This window comes from Lontra canadensis, unplaced genomic scaffold, assembly GCF_010015895.1.
Source record: "Lontra canadensis isolate GAN:19392208 unplaced genomic scaffold, GSC_riverotter_1.0 scaffold25, whole genome shotgun sequence".
Lineage (NCBI taxonomy): Eukaryota > Metazoa > Chordata > Mammalia > Carnivora > Mustelidae > Lontra > Lontra canadensis.
In genome coordinates, this window is record NW_022631019.1 from 19,731,701 (window position 1) to 19,752,043 (window position 20,343).

At 39.9% G+C, this 20,343-nt stretch overlaps 1 protein-coding gene across 4 annotated transcripts in view; it reads left to right on the plus strand.

Annotated features, from left to right (window-relative positions):
* Window positions 1-20,343, plus strand: part of WDTC1 (WD and tetratricopeptide repeats 1) — a 69,210-nt gene that overhangs the window by 20,231 nt on the left and 28,636 nt on the right. For 3 of the 4 annotated variants that reach the window (XM_032863875.1, XM_032863876.1, XM_032863874.1), the window contains exons 2-3: window positions 557-705; window positions 2,157-2,240. In XM_032863875.1, the coding sequence (XP_032719766.1) occupies window positions 658-705; window positions 2,157-2,240 (132 nt within the window). In that variant the 5' untranslated portion in view covers window positions 557-657. Of the gene's footprint in view, window positions 1-556; window positions 706-2,156; window positions 2,241-20,343 lie in introns of those variants that run through there. The other variant, XM_032863877.1, reaches the window with a different exon arrangement.

The following is a 20,343-nucleotide window of genomic DNA, read 5'->3' on the forward strand; positions in this document are numbered from 1 at the left end:
CCTCTGCCTTCAGCTTGGGTCATGATCTCAGGGTCCTGGGATCGAGCCCCACATCGGGTTCTCTGCTCGGTGGGGAGCCTGCTTCCTCCTCTCTCTCTCTCTCTGCCGGCCTCTCTGCTTACTTGTGATCTCTCTCTGTCAAATAAATAAATAAAATCTTTAAAAAAAAAAAAAAAGACTGGTTGCCACAGATGCATACTGAGCAAGTGAAACTTGACATCTTTCTTGCTACATGTCTTGTTCTTATTTTCAGAATATGCTCCCATCTTCCTTCGTACTTCTATCCAGCCCTCCATTTTCTGGTGAAGCATACATGACCTCTTCAGTGTTTGTTGCAGTACTTCCTGTGGCTCTGATTCATTGTTTCCCCTTTCCCACCCTTTTCATCTTCCAAAGGTTCTTCAGCACTATGCAGCACGGCCAACTCACCGTGTTATAAATCATAGGCAATAACTAGTTCACTAGGTAGGCTGTTGAACTGTTTCAGGGGATAGAACTAGGGCCCTGAAGCCACCCTATTCCATCCCTTAAGGTTTGATGGGTTTTTTTTCCCTAGGTAATTAAATGTGTGTCTTGTGGACCTGGGCTTGGCTGGAATGCTCAAGGGTCCTGAAGATCCTTCTATAGCTTCCTGCTGTTGAATTCCATTAAGAGAAGATGGCAAAAGTCAACATAACTAGAGACCTCATCCGTAGGCAGATCAAGGTAAGCACCTTAGACCTTTGTACAAAAGCATGAGGTTCTTTCTTCCTAACAGACTGGGGAAGAAGCTGAGGTCTGAAGACCTTGACTTGCCTGAAGTCACACAGCTACTTGGTGGCAGACCCAGGACTAGAATCAGGGTCTCTTGACTCCATCTTCTTTTGCCCACGAACATGGAATTCATGGAGACTCCTCTATCCTAGTGCTTTGTACCTGGGCTGCTGAAATTAATGAAAGCTGGTGAGAGAAGGGAGCCATCTGTGTCTTGTGCATGTGCATACACAACTGTGTTGTGCATATGTAGGTTTATGTGGGGGGTGCTACAGCAGGAGAAAATACAGCATCTTCATGTTGTTCTAGCTGCCGAGTTGTGCACGTAACAGAACCTGGAAGAGTCTTAGTCCTAGTTCAGCTTAAACTCTTTCTTCTTTTCTTTAAGGGTCTCCTGCACCTGACCTATGCAGTTGGTACATTCTGTGAGATGAATGAATGACCAGGCAGTCAAGTTCATTTAGCAGGGTAGCCCAGGCTTTGTCAGGAGCACAGGGATTGATTGATTGATGGATGGATGGATGGATGGATGGATTTTTTTTTTTTAAGGAGCACAGGGATTTAGTGGAAGAGTTTCCACCAAGACATGATGTGCTTCTATAGTAAGAACCCCAAGCTGAGGTCAGGAGCTTAAGACCCTAATTACTTATAAGACTTGAGTCATTTTACTTCCTTTTGTTTTCTGTTGTTAAATGATAATAATGTCTGCCTTTAGGCAGATCATAGAGAATGAAATCTGAACGTTCTTTGAAAAGGTTAAGTGCTAAAAAATTTTTTTAATTAAAAATCTTTAAAAAGTCAGTGGCATGCAGCATATGCTGTGATCATCATCTAAAAGGATTGAGTGTATGCCTCTACATGAGCTGTGTACTTGGTGCACATCAATCTGTTTCATGTATTTTTTTCCCTGCATCCCTGAATCCTTTGGGGGCTTTGTCCATTTGTGGGTTTTTTTGTAATTTCATTGGACTGGATGGCCCTCAAGGGCAAGGACCATTTCCTAGAGGCACAGAATCAGAATTGGAGGGACGATGAAGTTATTTTTTTTCCTATGAATATACCCCACAATATGTGTCCTAAAGATGGTGCCCACCCACTCCATCCTAACAATGCAAACTCCCTATTTGTTGTTTTTAGTTTTTTTCGTTTTTTCTTTTCCTCCTCCTCCTCCTCCTCCTCCTTCTTTTTTTGTAACCCAACAGCACAACTTTGTGCTTAATTTTATACTCTCTTATTATTATTCTCTAACCCTTACCCAAGTATAGTGCAGACTCCTGCAGGCCAATTTCTTGTTACTTTTGTAGATACTATGGTGCCCAGAACAGTGCTGGGTACATAATAGGTACATGGGAAATCATGTTGGATTAAATTAATGAAACTGTGAGTTTGTATCTGTCCCCTAGGAGCGGGGTGCCCTGAGCTTTGAGCGGCACTACCATGTCACTGACCCCTTTATCAGGCGGCTGGGCCTGGAAGCAGAGCTACAGGTAAGAAATCCAGTTTGCATACTAGATGCAGATGGCTGGGTCTCCATTTTCTGTCTGTAGAGAACCCTCTGCATTATTCAAGGCATAAAAAAGTTTTTCTCTGCAGGTCACACCTGATGGCTACCTCTCCCGTCCAACAGTTTTATTAGGCAGGTAAAAATAGGCAGGTGAATCAAGGTTAGTGATTGGTATGGTCATGCAGAAGTTATTTCTTGGTCATATATTATTTGCTATGTGCTTGGAAAAAAGATTGTTGAAATGTGTGCCACTCTTTTTCCTATTGGCTTGGACAATAATTATTCTTACCTTTGCAAAGGAAGTTAGAGTTTACACAGTGTTTTTACACACACACACACACACACACACACACACATGCTTTCTCATTTTAGCTTCAAAGTAATGTTGTGGGGTTATAGGGAATGGGTATTAAAAAAAAAAGGTTTAGAAAGGTCAAGCACCTTGTCCAGTGTTGTCCTGACCAGTCCATGGAAAGCCAGGCCTTCAGTCCAGAAGTTCAGCTTTTTCATTATGTCCAACACAGAGACACACTATAATGTTATGATGTTAGTTCCAGTCCCTTTCCTTCTTCCAGACCATGTTTTGAATCCAACTTTTAGATTTCCTATCCAACTTAGTGTTATCAGTAGGTTGAGTTGGAATTCTCTTTGCTGGGATGCCTAGGTGGCTCACTCAGTTAAGTGTCTGCCTTCAGCTCTGGTCATGATCCCAGGGTCCTGGGATCAAACCCCGCATCGGGCCATCCAGGTCCCTCTAAATTTAGTTTTAAAACCTGTTTTCCTGGGCACCTGGGTGGCTTAGTCATTAAGTGTCTGCCTTGGGCTCAGGACATGATCCCCAGGTCCTGGGATCGAGCCCCGAGTCAAGCTCCATGCTTGGCAGGAAGCCTGCTTCTCCCTCTCTCACTCCTCCTGCTTGTGTTCCCTCTCTCCCTGTCTCTGTCTCTGTCAAATAGATAAATAAGTAAAATCTTTAAAAAAAAAAAAAGTAAAACTTGTTTCCTCACTAGCTCTATGGTCTTGTGCAGGTTACCCTAGTTTCCTGATCTGTGAAGTAGAGCAGTAACAGAGAATTGTTGTGATGATTAAATGAGATTTGTGTGAAGCACTAACAATACAGTGCCTGGATCATAGAAAGCTAGTTCATGATTTTTAAGTCTTCCAGGTTTTTTTCTTAATTGATTTATTTGACAGATAGAGATTACAAGTAGGCAGAGAGAGAGAGAGGAGGAAGCAGGTTCCCTGCTGAGCAGAGAACCCAATGTGGGGCTCGATCCCAGGACCCTGGGAACATGAGCTGAAGGCAGAAGCTTTAATCCACTGAGCCACCCAGGCGCCCCCTTCCAGTTTTTTAATATAAATTTTTTTTGCCTACAAAATGAGGCTCAAACCATTTAAATAGTTTGGTAAACTCTTTTATACTTTTATATCATGATTGCTTACATATTTCTAAAAATTCTTTGAAAACATAATTTTTAAGACATTTATTTATCCTTTATTGATTTGGAGTTTCTTTCCATATTTCCTTCAGAACATAACTCAAAGTACTCCCTTCTGGTGCAGCTGGGGACAGGGCATGAAAGATTTTTACCTCCAAGGGGATATTTAGCAATATGTAGTAACAGTTTTGGTTGGCCAGATGAGAAGGGTACTGCTGGCATGTAGTGGACAGGGGATAGGGATGCTGCTAGACCTCCTGCAACACCCAGTACAGCAACAAAGAATGTGCAGTAAAGAATTATGCAGCCCAAATGCCAACAGTGCCGTGGTTGAGAAACCCTGCTCTGCTGGATGCTGAGTGGACAGTGGTCACTGGCTGGCTGGGCTCACTCTTTCAGCCATGCCTCCAGCCAACCCATATTCTCTTCCATCTCTTCCTAGTTAAGTAACTTTGTCCAAAATAGACTTAGAAGCTTTTACAAACACAAAACAGGATCCCACGTATTGTTTCCCAAAGTTTGGAGCGCAAATACAAAATTACATTAAGGTGAAATGTTTCAATTTGCACTTCCCTAACCTACATAGTATGTACAGATTTCGATGTTTAAAAACAAAATAAAAAAAGAAAGAAAGAAAGAAAAGAAAAGAAACAAAAACTCTAGTTTCAATCCCAGTTTTGCCACTTGTGAGACTTAGAGAAGTGAGAGCAGATGGAAAGATGATGACTGGGAGAAAAATGGGTTTGGGAGAGTTTCAGGGGTTGGACATATTAAATTTGGAACCCTGTTGGATAGCTTTATGGAGATGTCAAGTAAGTAGGCAGTTGATGATACTAATTGGGAGAGAGCTATGGACAGGAGGGAGAAATCTGAAGACTCAACTCTAGGAGGGATAGAGACTAGGGCCCAAGACCTAGCATGGAGACACTCCAGCTTTTAGAAGTTGATTACAAGCTAAGAAGATAAAAAGTTACCCAAGAAAGTCATCAGTGAAGTAGAAAGGAAACAGAACCAGGAAAGTGTAAAGGCCACATAATGAGAATATTTTAAGAAAGGAGTGGTCACTTCTACTCAGTGCTTTTGAAAGGTTGGGTAAGATGAGGACAGAACAATACATATGGTCTTTACTGGAGCAGTTTTACTGGAGTGGTGGGAATAGATGCTAGATCGGAGGGATTGTGAGAGGGAATTGGAGGAAAAGAAGTGACAGCCATATCATAGACAGCTTTCTTGTTTTCTCTTTCTTTAAAGAGAGATGGAAGTTTATCTTTTAATTTATTTAATACAAACTTTTCCCCCAGATGAGAGGAGGTAGGATATAATCAGTAAAAAGGGTAAACTATAAAAGATACCTTCTCTTGGCCATCTATGTCTACTATTTACCTTTCTTCAGCTCTCTTGTCCTCCTGTCTTTGAGTTGGCTTTAACCAATTGCAGGGGGGCTCATTTCAGAAGATGGAGGAAGAATGTCATTTTTTTTCTTTTCTTTTCTTTCTTTCTTTCTTTTTTTTTTTTTTTAAACAGAGATCGCAAGTAGGCAGAGAGGCAGGCAGAGAGAGAGGAGGAGGCAGGCTCCCTGCTAAGCAGAGAGCCCGATGCGGGGCTCGATCCCAGGACCCTGGGATCATGATGTGAGCCAAAGGCAGAGGCTTTAACCCACTGAGCCACTCAGGCATCCCGAATGATGTCTTCTTTATTCTCTCGTTTCTTTCCTTCAAAGTCATTTTATTTTGTTTTTGTTTTCCACTTTACAGAGTTGTCTACACAACTCTTGAAAAAACTTTGTTTACAAAAGGAAGTAGAGAACTGGAGAAGTGGCTGGGTCTATGGGAACAAGGGAGATTAATAAGAATGGAAGAAATATGAGCATGTGATTATGTTGATGGCAGGGGAAGGTTTGCTGATGTAATAGGACAGAATAATTGAAGGAGCAAAGTGCTGGGGAAGGCTGGAGGCAGTGGGATTCAAGCGTTCAAGCAGTTCAGGCCTCTGTTAAAAGCCAAGACATTTCTATCATTGTTAAAGGGTCCAGTGGGTCTAGGATAGGAGAGAGACATAGACTGGAATAAAAACTGAAGTGTCATTCATTGACAGAGAGAGAGCGTCTATAGTAGCAGTTTTCAAAGTGTTGTCTGCAGACTCCTGGGAATCCCCATGACTTTTTCAAGGAAGTCTGTGGTCAAAACTACTTTCATAGTAGTATCAAGATGCTGTTTGCAAAACAAAAATTAATTCATTTAAAATTTGCAAAAAATGGGGCGCCAGAGTGGCTCAGATGGTAAGCATCTGCCTTTGGCTCAGGTCATGATTTCGGGGTCCTGGGATCAAAGCCCTGCTTTGGGCTCCCGGCTCATTGGGGAGTCGTCTTCTCTCTCTGCCCCTTCCCTTCTTCCGTTCTCTCTCTTTCTCTATCAAATAAGTAAATATGCTCTTGAAAAATAAATAAATAAAATTTGCAAAAAAAAAAAATGAGTAAAACTACTCTCACCTTAGTATGGATTAAGGCAAATAGCATCAATTGACTTATTAATGCCATGCATTTGCAGTGAACAAAAAAAGCAGGTTTTACTTAAAATGTGCTTGATGTGAAGCAACAAAAATTCCTAGTTTTATTAAATTTCAACCCTTAAGTATCTCTTTAGTATTCTGTATTACGGGATGGGAAGTACCCATAAAGTACTCCTGCAAATCCACTATGATGGTTGCCTAGAGGAAGAAGCACTTGTGCAGTTGTTCAAGTTGTAAGCCCCACTACTTTTCATGAAGCACTATCTGAAAGAACCAGACAAAAACTGTGGTTATTCAAATAAGAGTACCTGGCAGACATTTCCTTTAAAAAATGAATGAACTGAGCTGTCACTTCAAGAAAAACAACTGATAGTATTTGTTGCCAAGGATAAAACTTGAACTTCTAAGCCAAGAAAAGAGAGAATATAGGAAAACTTTTATCTGTTGTGGTGAGCTTGATAACTTCTCAATACTTAAAAAGCTTTTTTGACGAGGTCTGTAGTGATAAAACAGATGTCAACAGCGTTGCATAATGAATGTTAACATTGAAGATCTTTAAATTCAGTGAGTCAGTGTTTTCAAAATGACCGGTGGTTGATGTAACACTGTGTAAAACATACATGTGTAATACACCTATATGTAATACAAACGTGTAAAACACCTATACATAATACATGTGTAAAACACCTATGCATAATATAAACTAGACCAATGCGCTTTAACAATAGGAGGGTACCAGTAGTTCCTGTGGTTTCAGATTCTGGATTGTAACTTAAGAAACCATTACTTGTGGAGTTTTGGTGCAGTATCAAAGAAGGATATCTATAATTATAAGGCTATTAAAAAACTCCTCCCTATTGCAACTACTTACCTTTGTGAGGCTGTATTTTCGTTATATACTTTAACCAAAATAACATTGCAACAGACAATACAAAAGAAGGTGTGAGACCAGTTACCTTCCATTAAGCTAGCCATTATGCAAAGCCACTCTTTTTATTAAATTCTTTTGTCTTAGAAAATATATTTACTACGGGTGCCTGAATGGCTCAGTGGGTTAAGCTTCTGCCTTCAACTCAGGTCATAGTCTCAGGGTCCTGGGATCGAGGCCCGCATTGGGCTTTTTGCTCAGCAGGGAGCCTGCTTCTCCCTTTCTCTGCCTGCCTCTCTGCCTATCTGCGATCTCTCTCTCTCTCTCTGTCAAATAAATAAATGAAATCTTTAAAAAAAAAAAAAAAAAGAGGGCGCCTGGGTGGCTCAGTAGGTTAAGCCTCTGCCTTCGGCTCCGGTCATGATCCCAGAGTCCTGGGATCGAGCCCCGCATTGGGCTCTCTCCTCTGTGGGAAGCCTGCTTCCTCCTCTCTCTCTGACTGCCTCTCTGCCTACTTGTAATCTCTGTCTGTCCAATAAATAAATAAATAAATAAATCTTTAAAAAAAAAAAGAATATATTTACTTTTCATTTAAAATGTGTTAATTTACCATTTTTATTTTCAAATGAAAATAATACAAATATTTCCATTTTAATTTCTAATATGTTATAAATATCAATAAATATAACCCCTATAAAAAAAGCTCTTTGGGATCCTCAGTAATTTTTGATAGTGTGGTCTTGAGACTAAGAGGTTTGAGAACCACTGCTCTATATAAGAGCCGTGAAACAGGATGACTGGGTAATGTCACTTGGGGACAAAGTAGAAAGTGAGAGAAGCAAGCTCAGGACCAGGAACCAAGGTGGTTCGAACATTTAGAGATTGCATGTTACTGCTCTTCCTCTATCCACAGGAACCAGAAAGAATAGACATAGAGATAGGAGAACATGGTTATCGGGGAAGCCAAGGAGGAGGTAAAGTTGAACAGTACTGAGTTTTAGAGTCTTAACTCCCAAAAGTCCGTCTTATTTCCCTCTTTCCTAGTTTGAGGTTGGAGGGGATATCTTTTTGTGACTGCCCCACCTGACAAATAGTAATTAAGATACCATTATGAGTCATATGACCTTGGTTAGATAAGTCTAACTTTAGCACCCATTTCTTCATCAGTAAAATAATATCCATATCCTGTTTGTTAGGTTAGGTGAGGAAGGATAAACAAGTTAATTTGTGTAAAGTACTTAGCACGGTGCCTAGCGTATTGTAAAACTCATATAGCACTCAAATATTAGCTGGTATTATTTTTTAAACACTTTACTGTCATTTCCTTTCCTTGTTTTATTTCCTACCCATTGTCACTTTTGGATTGTGTGTTAGTTAATAGCAGTTCATTTCTAGCATTAGGAAGAGGTGATTATTTGGGGCTGGAGGTGGGATAAAAGAGGTAAAATCAACAGTAAAAGCTCCTGCCTTTTTGTGGTTATTGATAATAATATTCTTTATTATCTGGGGAAGATTTTTTTTTTCCTGGTTGTCCTAATTTACTACTTTGTATGCTTTTGAAAAACTCTAAAGGATAACTTAAAGAGAACTCCTAGGACAGAGCACTGAACATTTAGTAGATGTTCACCAAAAACCTGTTGGTTTGATTTTTTTTTTTTTTTAATTAGAGTTCGTTTTTTCTTTTCTTTTTTTTTTTTTAAAGATTTTATCTATTTATTTGACAGACAGAGATCACAAGTAGGCAGAGAGGAAGGGAAGCAGGCTCCCTGCTGAGCAGAGAGCCCAATGCTATGCAGGGCTTGAGATACCAGGACACTGGGATCATGACCTGAGCTGAAGGCAACCCCGGCTTTAACCCACTGAGCCACCCAGGTGCCCCTAGAGTTTGCTTTTTTAATCTTATTCCCATACCACTTCTCTACCTTCCAGGTTAATAATCCTTCCCTGTTTTTACTTTCTGACTTTCTAGTTTGCATTTTGAGTTTAACCGGTCTGGTATTTTGTTACTTTTCCTGTATATTTAGAATTTATACCCAAAGAGATGCCTATTTAAAAAGCATCCAAGTTAACATTGATAACTTTATTTCTTGGATATTCTTCCATTGCATTCATCCTGCGGGTTCTGTAAGCTTCTGAAAAATCTACTTTGCAAAGCTGATTTTTTTTATTTTTCATACTTCTTTCCTGAATGTTGTTTTCTAAGACTGGTTTCCATCCACTTTACCTGAATTAATTTTGTTCCTAGTTGTTTCTTCCTAAGGAAGATCTGAATCAAGAAGTACATCAATCTGTTGTATTCATCTCTCTTTTATATTAGGAAATTGTCCTTAATACTGTCAGATCTTGGGGCACCTGGGTGGCTCAGTAGGTTAAGCCTCTGCCTTCGGCTCAGGTCATGATCTCAGGGTCCTGGGATCGAGCCCTGCATCGGGCTCTCTGCTTAGTGGGGAGCCTGCTTCCCCTCTCTCTCTGCCTGCCTCTCTGCCTACTGTGATCTCTGTCTGCCAAATAAATAAAATCTTTAAAAAAAAAATACTCTCAGATCTTGGCACTTAAAAATGTTTAAACTAAATCATGATCTAAAACTGCTAATTGTACTGTAATAAAAAATCAGAGTACTTAGCACAGTACTTAGCATTAGCATCTCTTCTTTGACCTGGAGGTTTGGGTGGATGACATGAATGATGCTTTTTTTTTTTTTTTTTAAGATTTTATTTATTTACTTGACAGAGAGATCACAAGTAGACAGAGAGGCAGGCAGAGAAAGTGGGGGAAGCAGGCTCCCCGCTGAGCAGAGAGCCCGACACGGGGCTTGATCCCAGGCTCCTGAGATCATGACCTGAGCCAAAGACAGAGGCTTAGCTTCCTGAGCCACCCAGGCACCCCTGAATGATGCTTCTTAAACATTTTTTTCCTTCAACCTAGCATCTGACTATTAGGTCCTTTCCTTTTTTATGTACTTATTTTTGATTAGGTAAACATTCATATAATTGTAATTTTAAAAGTTTAAAAGATCATCTCCTTCCCATTCTTTCCCAGCCACCTAATTTACTTCCCTGGAATCAACTAGTCAGTATCATTCCAGAGGAATTTTATGCAGTCTCACCCTTTCTCACAAATGTTAACATAACATATTTACTGCTTTGTACCTTAAGTTTTTTAATTTAAAAATGTTTTGTGATTTTAGTATATCAGTACATAAAGATATTTCTAATTTCTAATTCTTTCATGGCTTCAGAGTAATTCATTTAAACTGTTCCTGTTGACAGACATGTAGATTACCTACAGTCTTTTGTACATACATCATTGCTTGCTGTATCACTGGCCCATATTAGAGTCTATAGGATAAAAACATACGAGTGGAATTAGTAGGTCAGAGGGTGCACGTATCTGTGATTTTTGGATAATTATTATCAAAATTACCTTTCATGGGCACCTGGGTGGTTCATGTAGTTAAGCATCTGCCTTGGGCTTAGGTCATGATCCCAGTGTCCTAGGATTGAGTCCCTCAGCAAGCCTGCTTCTCCTTCTCCCTGTGCCCTCCCCCTGCTTGTGTTCTCTCTCTTTGTTAAATAAAATCTTAAAAAACAAAATTATCTTTCATGGAGTTTGAACTAAATTGTACGTCTTTTACATTCCTTCATTCTTAGAGCACTGCTCAACAAATGTTTGTTCTCTCCCCAACCCCAGTCTCTATTCCTCTATGTGTCCTGCATTATTCTGAGAAATTTCACAAATGGATGAAAGTTGATGGGCTGGAGAAATCACAGCTTAGTTTCCTAAAAGAAATGTAGTCCACATTGATGCCTGAGAGCTGGATGGGAGGAGCTAGATTTGGGGATTGGTAGGGAGAGAAAAAGCGCTAGGTTGAGGGAAGAGCATATGAGTGATGTGAGAGAGGGTAGAGGGTACTCAGTTCAGGAGAACAGGCAGTCACAAAATACAAGTGAGAGAAGGATGACAGATGAGGTTGGTGAGATGAGTGTGGGTGAAATGCTCCTAATAAGACATTGTAAGCTATGTTGAAGACCATGGACTTTATCCTAAGGTCAATGGAGAGCCATTGAATGATTTTTACAATAGGAGCAAATGATCAGAATTAAGCTTTAAAATTATCTTGGCTTCAAAATGAAGATTGCACAGGTTTAAATATAGCCAGACTAGGGGCTCCTGGGTGGCTCAGTTGGCTAAGCGTCTTACTCTTGTTTTCTGCTCAGGTCCTGTTCTCATGGGCTGTGGGATTGATCTCATGGGGTCCATCACAGTGCTCTCTCCTCTCCCTCTATCCCTCCCTCTGCTCATGCGCTCTCTCTCTCTCTCAAATAAATCAACCTTTAAAATTAATAACAATTAATAAGTAAATATAGCCAGACCAGTTTAAGGGACTGTGGCTGTCATTCAGGAAGAGGTGATAGATAACCTGACCCTAGATAATGGTAATTTAGATAGAGAGAAGTCAGTGAATTTGCAAAACATTTAAGAGATAGAATAAACAGAATTCTTGGTGACTTGATGTGAAAAGTTAGGAAAGAGGAGTCAAGGGTGAAGGTCAAGTTTCTGACTTGACTGGCAGAGTAAATGATAGTATCATTCACTAGGTTAAGGAAGCACTGGAAAAGGAATAGGTTTGGGGGGAAGATAACAAGCTCAGTATGGATGTTCTGGAGCTGTATGTTGTACATTATCTAGTGCTTTCTGGATAGGTAGTTGGAATACTTGACTCTGAGCCTAAGATACAGGTACACTTCAGAGATGTTGATGTGAGAGCAGGGAACATCATAGAGATTAGAACAATGGAAGAGTTGTAATCACCTCTGGGGAATATGCAGAGTGGAGGGAAAGCCTTGGATAGAGACATAAAGAAGACCAACATAAGGGCCATGTGAACAAAGAAGAATATGCAAAGGGTACCAAGAAAGAGTAACTAGAGGAGTAGGAAGGAAAACAGAGAGAGATGGTGATGTCGCAGAACCCAGAAGAAGAAAGTTGTATTGAGGTGGAAGTATCAAATACTGCCAGGGTCCAAGTAAGATAAGGATTAAGAAATGTCCATTGAGGGATGCCTGGGTGGCTCAGTTGGTTAAGCAGCTGCCTTCAGCTCAGGTCATGATCCCAGCATCCTGGGATCAAGTCCCATATTGGGCTCCTTGCTCGGCAGGGAACCTGCTTCTCCCTCTGTCTCTGCCTGCCTCTCTGCCTACTTGTGATCTCTCTCTCTCTCTCTCTGACAAATAAATAAAACCTTTAAAAAAAAAAAAAAAAAGAAATGTCCATTGATTTAGGGCAAGGAAGCTACAATAGTAACCTTGGCAAGAGCCATTTTTGTGGTGTGTGGTATAGATGATAGAAGTGGATTGAGGAATTACTGGGAAGTAAGGAAGTGAAAAATACTGAGTATAGGCTACTCTTTTGGTCTGGCTACAAAGGGGAATAGAAATGGAAGGCCATAGCTAGCTGCAGATTTGGCATCAAGGAAGTACTTTTCTAGATTAGAGGAACTTGTGCTTGTTTAATTCCAAGGGGAAGGAATTAGTGGAGAAAGGGAAAGTTAAAGATACAGGAGAACTAGAGTATCATTCAGGGTTGGGGTTTTGTCAAATGAATGTTGCAAGAGAATGATTTTAGTAATGAATCATGGATTCTTATGGGAATAGGAAGGGAAATAAAGACATGATGCAGCATGTAAAGAAAATAAAGTGGTTGGCTGGACTTGGAGGATTTTTTGAGGATGAAGAATCAGTGAGGCATGCCTTGAGATTGTATATATGTATATATACACACACACTCTTTTCACTTGCCAAGGTATTTTGGAAATCACCTGTATCAGTGCATAGAGTTCTTCTTCATAGCTGCATAATATTGTATTATGTAGATGAGCCCAGATTTATTCAGTGAATATCCCCTGTATGGACTCTTAGGGTTCTAATAGTTACAACTACAACAATACCATGATGACTAACCTTACGTGTAAGTATTTTAGTATTGCTGGAGGTGTATCTTTAGGGTAAAAACCTGAAAGTAGAAGTGCTGACCAAAGGGTAAATGCATATATGATTTTGTTAGACATTGCCAAATTTTCCTCCATGGGAGTTGCACCATTTTGTTTTCCCAGTTGTAATGCAGGAGAGTGCCTGCTTCTCCACAATTCAACAATAGACTGTGTGGTTAAGCTTTGGAATTTTTTTACTATTCTAACAGGTGAAAAATAGTATCTCAATGTAGTTTTAAGTTCTCTTTCTCTTATGAGTAAAATTGAATATCTATTCCATATGTTTAAAGGCTATTATAATTTTTGCTGATTTTGGTATAAGAATTTATATAGGTACCTGCATATTTTTGCAAACACAAGCACAGAATGGTTAAGCAGAAACTAATGAAATGGGTTACCCTCTAGTGGATGGAAGATATAGAGGTGGAGAGGTAGAAAAAAGGGAGTAACCTTTTTCTGGAACTTTTTGTAGAGTTTTTACTTTTAGAACCATGTTGAGGTTCGCACATCCAAAAAGTAAATAAAAACAACGGTGGGGAGAGCGATGCCAACTAACCCAAGTAATTTTTTAACACAGTACTTTGACTATATATATTCTTCGAGTATATGTATTCTAAAGATAAACTTTAGGGGTGCCCTGGGGGTGCTCATTCAGTCTGCTTGTGGCTCAGGTGATGATCTTAGGGTCCTGGGATCAAGTCTGGCTCCTTGCTTAGTGGGGGGCCTTCTTCTTCCTCTTCCTCTGCTGTTCCCCTCTTCTTGTGCTTTCTCTCTCTCTTTCAAATAAATACATAAAATCTTATATGTGTATTTAAAGAACTGGTATATTGGCAGCAACTGAGTAAGAGAGGCAGAAAAGAAGTTGATATTACAGGATTTAAATTTAATATTAATTAGGATTAAATCTATGATGTTTTGGTATATATTTTCCATGGACATCTTTGCTCAGCATTCCACATCCCGCTTTAGTTACATGTGCTAGCTCATTTTGTCTCAGTGAGTTTTAATGTCAGAACCGGACAGGAGCCAAATGTCCTTGGATTCCAGTTTCTAGCCTGCAGTCCTCACTTTTGGGGGAGGCACTTTCATTTTTGGTTGCATCACCAGGATCTTCCAAGGACACTTTAAAGTTTTGTCCACACTTTGATCCATTCTATTTCTTTCACTTGTGGGATTTCTTGGCACAATGTTCCATGCATGGTAGAGAGAGGGAGAGGAAAGGAATCTCACTTCACAAATAAGAATAAAATTGAGCATTTCCAAGGTCACATAAGTGATAAAAATAAGATTAATAAGATTCTGTCAGGCCTGTCTGGCCCCATAGTTTATAATTCTTTCTACCTCAACCATGTGTCTACTTTTTAGAAAGGGTTTATCAGCACCTGGCTGGTTCAGTCAGGAAAGCATGCAGTTCTCAAACTCTGCATTGTGAGGTCAAGCCCGACACTGGGTGTAGAGCTTACTTTAATCAATTAATTTGTTAGTTAGTTCATCGATTAACAAATAGTTCTTGGCTTGGTAGATTCATTCTCTTGCCATACTAGTTTTCTTAATATTTTCCATGTAAGTTGCAAAATTACGTATCTCACTTTCACAATCTGGCTTGATTGCTTTTTTGTTCTTGTTTTGTTTCATACATAATTTGAGCATAAATTCACTAGAAACAAGTAGTATCAAACTAGATTGGTTTTCTTTTTGAATATAGTTAGTAGACCAGGGAAGTTTTAGAGTATAACCTTACTCTAATAAAGACTTGTCAGAGTGGTTTTTTTAATAATACCTTATAGAGAAGTAAATTATATACAAAGTTTATTAAATAGTCACCCACAAAGAAAAAGATGGACCTGACTTTTTTTTTTTTTTTTAAAGATTTTATTTATTGGGGCGCCTGGCTGGCTCAGTGGGTTAAAGCCTCTGCCTTCGGCCCGGGTCATGATCCCAGCGCCCTGGGATCGAGCCCCGCATCGGGCTCTCTGTTCAGCGGGGAGTCTGCTTCCCTTCCTCTCTCTCTGCCTGCCTCTCTGCCTACTTGTAATCTCTGTCTGTCAAATAAATAAATAAACAAAATCTTTATTTAAAAAAAAAAGATTTTATTTATTTATTTGACAGAGAGGTCCGAAGGCAGAGGCTTTAACCCACTGAGCCAGCCAGGTGCCCTGAGACCTGACTTTGGAAGAGATTTCAAGGAATATCCTTTAGATCAGGGTTCAGCAAAGTATGGTCTGTGGGCCACATCCCACCTGCCACCAGTTTGTTAGCTTGTTTTTAGTTTATTTTTTATTTTATTCAAGTGTACAATTCAGTGTGGTTTTTAGTATAGTCACAAAATTGTGCAGCTATCACCACTATCTAATTCTAGACATTTTTATTGTCCCCAAAGGAAACCCTTTACCCATATTAGTAGTTACTCCCTATCTCTGGCAGCCACTAGTCTGCTTTTTGTCTCTGTGGATTTTCCTATTCTAGACATGTCATAAAAATGGAATCATACAATACATGGCTTTTTTGTATCTGGCTTCTTTTACTTAGCATGATGTCTTCAAGATTCATCCATGTTGTAGCATGAATCAATCCTTCATTCCTTTTTATAGCCAAATAGCATTCTGTTATATGGATCTACCACATTTTGTTTATCCATTCGTTGTTGGTGGACATTTGGTTGTTTCCATCTTTTAGCTATGAATAATGCTGCTGTGAACATTGTGTACAAGCTTTTGTGTGGTCATACATGTTCAGTTCCCTTAGGTATATACCTAAGGGTGGAATTGCTGGATCATATGTTTTTTGTTTGTTTTTATATTCAATTTTTTGAGGAACTGCCAAACTATTTTTCAAAGTGGCAGCACCATTTTACTTTCCCAGGGAAAATGTATGACAGTTTTAGTTTATCCATATACTCACATGCATGATTTTAAATGGTTTTCTCCCATTTTGTGGATTGTCTTTTCACTTACTTGATAGCACCTTTGACACAGAAGTTTTTATTTTTAATAAAGCCCAAGTTATTTGTTTCCATTTATCACTTGTGCTTTTGGTGTCATGTTTAAGAAACCATTAATCATCTACCACCTCATACCAGTCAGAATGGCTAAAATTAGCAAGTCAGGAAATGACAGATGCTGGTGAGGATGCGGAGAAAGGGGAACCCTCCTACACTGTTGGTGGGAATGCAAGCGGGTGCAGCCACTCTGGAAAACATTTTGGAGGTTCCTCAAAAAGTTGAAAGTAGAGCTACCCTATGACCCAGCAATCACACTACTGGGTATTTACCCTAAAGATATAAATATAGTGATCTGAAGGGGGATGTGCACCCAAATGTTTATAGCAGCAATGTCCACAGTAGCCAAACTATGGAAAGAACCTAGATGTCCATCAACAGATGAGTGGATAAAAAAGATGTGGCATACACACACACACACACACACACACACACACACTGGAATACTATGCAGCCATCAAAAGAAATCATATCTTGCCATTTACAACTACATGGATGGAACTAGAGGTTGTTATGCTGAACAAAATAAGTCAATCAGAAAGACAGTTATCCTATGATCTCCCTGATATGAGGAATTTGAGAGGCAGGGCAGGGGCTTGGGAGGTAGGGAATGAAAAAAATGAAACAAGATGGGATTGGGAGGGAGACAAATCATAAGAGACTCTTAATCTCACAAAACTGAGGGTCACTGGGGGGAGAGGGAGGGAGAGGGTGATTGGTTATGGACATTGGAGAGGGTATGTGCTATGGTTAGTGCTGTGAAATGTGTAAACCTGATGATTCACAGACCTGTACCCCTGGGGCAAATAATACATTATATGTTAATAAAAATAATTTAAAAAAAAAAGAAACTATTAACCATCAATTGTAGCCACACTACCAAAAAAAGGGGGGGGTGACAAAAAAACTTTTGCCTAATCCAAGGTCACAAAGATTTATACCCTTCTAAGAGTTTTATACTTTTTAGATCTTATATGTAGGTCCTTGATCCACTGTGGGGCTCAGTTCCAGGACCCTGGGATCATGACCTGAGCCAAAGGCAGATGCTTAACCCACTGAGCCACCAGGTGCCCCTTGAGCATCTTTTCATGTTCTTATTGGCCATTGTATATTTCATATGGAGAAATATCTATTTAGGTCCTTTATCCTTTTTTTTTTTTTTTTTTAAGTAGGCTCCATGTGCATTGTGGAGCCCAGTGCAGGGCCTGAACTTCACCCTGACATCGAGACCTGAGCTGTGACCAAGAATCAGATGCTTAACCAACTGAGCCATTCCAGCACCCCTTCTTTAACCATTTTTTTAAAAGATTTTATTTATTTATTTGAGACACTGTGAGAGAGAGAACAGAAACAGGGGGAGTGGGAGAGAGAGAAGCAGACTTCGCGCTGAACAGAGAGCCTGATGTAGGGCTCAATCCCAGGACCCTGAGATCATGACCTGAGCCAAAGGCAGAGGCTTAACCCACCGAGCCACCATGTGCTTCTCTCTTTAACCATTTTTTAATTGAGTTTTTTGCCTTTTTATTGTTGAGCTATAAAAATTCTTTATACATCCTGGATACTAGACCCTTATCATATATATGATTTATATGTTTAAGAAACCATTAATCATCAGTTATAGCCCCACCACTAAAAAAGGGGGGGCAGAAACCATTGCTTAATTCAAGGTCACAAAAATTTATACCCAGGTTTCTTTCTAAGTTTCATATTTTTAGATCTTATATGTAGGTCCTTGATCCATTTTATATTATTTTTTATATATGATATGATGTAGGGGTCATGTGGATATGCAAGCCAGTGTCCTCAAAGATCCTTTAAGCTTGTTCCTAAAGCTGGATATTCCTGTCTTTTCCTAGGTTTTTTGGTATATCTCTCCTTCACTATGGTAGAACTTTGACTCATGTTGCCATGGACATGGACCTGTTTTTGTGTATCCTACTATTTATTCCTTTTTTTCCCAGTACTTTGTATATAAGGGGTATTAAATAAATGAATTTTCTGTTTGGTCATAGCTTAAGGTAGCAATTTAATAGCTGCAGAAAATAACCCTTTTGGAAAAGTAAGTAAATAGGAAGGAATCCAGTTGTTCAAGATGTGTATCCTTTCTCAGTATCCTAGCCATGTCGGAGGGGTCTTTAAGAGCAGGATCTGGAAGATACACACAGATATATCAGGTATATCAGAGAGTATATGTGAGGACTAGTTCCAGGGATGGGGGCAGTGTTTACCAAAGTGTGGTTGCATATATTATTACATTACAGCATTTGATCTTCACAGTGAACTTGTCAGGTTTACATTATCATCATCTCCATTTCTAAATGAAAAATGAGGTTTGGAGAATCTTTGTTTTTTTGGGTTTTTTTGTTTTTAATTTTTAAAGATTATTTATTTATTTATTTGACAGACAGAGATCACAAGTAGGCAGAGAGGCCGGCAGAGAGAGAGAGAAGGAAGCAGGCTCCCTGCCGAGCAGAGAGCCCGATGCAGGGCTCCATCCCAGGACCCTGAGATCATGATGTGAGCCAAAGGCAGAGGCTTCAACCCACTGAGCCACCCAGGGGCCCCAGTTCTTTTTTTTTTTTTTTTTTTTTTTTTAATTTTATTTATTTGTCAAAGAGAGAGCAGAAAGAAGCAGGGGGAGTGGCAGGCAGAGGGAGAAGCAAGCTCCCCGATGAGCAGTGAGCCCAATGCGGGACTCAGCCCCAGGACTCTAGGATCGTGGCCTGAGCCAAAGGCAGATGCTTAACCCAGTGAGCCACCCAGGCATTCCGGTTTTGGGAATCTTAAGTGACTACTCATAGACCTTGGAAGAGGCCAAGCCAGAGTTGAACCCTGACATCTCTTTCTACTGTACAATTCTGATTGTCACTAACCAGCCTAGGCTTGCTATTTGTAAAAAATAAATTAAGACAAAAGGCTCTCTAGACCCTTTGGTTATACCAGGATACACACTGATTTGTAGACTTCCTAGTTCTTTGCTTCTCTTCTTTTTTTCTTTCTCCCTTATAAAATGGTTCCTATTTTTTTTCCTCTAGAAATGAATGACTTTTATTATATTTCCCCTGTGGATCCCATATTTTAATAGATTGCTGTCTACTAATTTGTACTTATTTATTTTCAAAGATTTTCATTTATTTATTTATTTATTTATTTATTTCATTTGACAGAGATCACAAGTAGGCAGAGAGGCAGGCAGAGAGAGAAGAGGAAGCAGGCTCTTCACGGAGCAGAGAGCCCGATGCGAGGCTCGATCCCAGGACCCTGGGATCATGACCTGAGCTGAAGGCAGAGGCTTTAACCCGCTGAGTCACCCAGGTGCTCCAAAGATTTTATTTATTGATTGATTTGAGAGAGAGGAGAAAGAGTGCACACACAAATGGGAGAAGAGGGAGAGAGACAAGCAGACTTCATGCCGAGTGTGGAGCTTGACATGGGACTCAGTATCATAACCCTGAAATCATGACCTGTGTCAAAATGAAGAGTCAGATGCTTAACTGACTGAGCCACCCAGGCACCCCTACTAATTTGCATTTGTTAATAATGTTTCCCATTCTAATAGTTTTCCACACCATTACTGCTTATCAGGCTCTTGAGTAGCACAGGTGATACTTAGCATTACAACACAGATTTTATAGGGGTCCCTGGGGGGTGCTCAGTCAGTTGAGTGTCTGACTTGGTTTCAGCTCAGGTCATGATCTTATAGTCATGACCTTGAGCCCCACATCCCACTGCATGCTCAGCAGGGAGTCCACTGGGACTTTCTCCCAACAGAGAGATTCTCTCTCTCCCTGTACACCCTTCCTCCCTCCCTTTCTCTCTCTCAGTTAATAAATAAATCTTTAAAAAAGACACACACAGATTTTATATATTTCCAGTCAAATGCCAAAACACACACACAAAAAAACAAAACCATGACATTAGTCCTAGTCTGGGCTGACCAGTCACCTATAAATGTCCCTTTCCCACTAGAATTTTAAAATACATCAACTCGGGACATCTGGGTGACCCAATCAGTTAGGCATCTCCCTTTAGCTCAGGTCATGAGTCCCAGGGTCCTGGGATCAAGTCCCAAGTTGGGCTCCTTGCTCAGCAGGGAGCCTGCTTCTCCCTCTGCCTGCTGCTCCCCTTACTTGTGCTGTCCCCCGCCTTTCTGTCAGATAAATAAAATATTTTTTAAAAGTACATCAACTCACCAAATTTGCAACTAACTTATATGTACAACACTAAGGTAGAGGTAGATATGGTTTAACCTTCGGAAGAATATTCCTTAGCCATTTGAAGTGA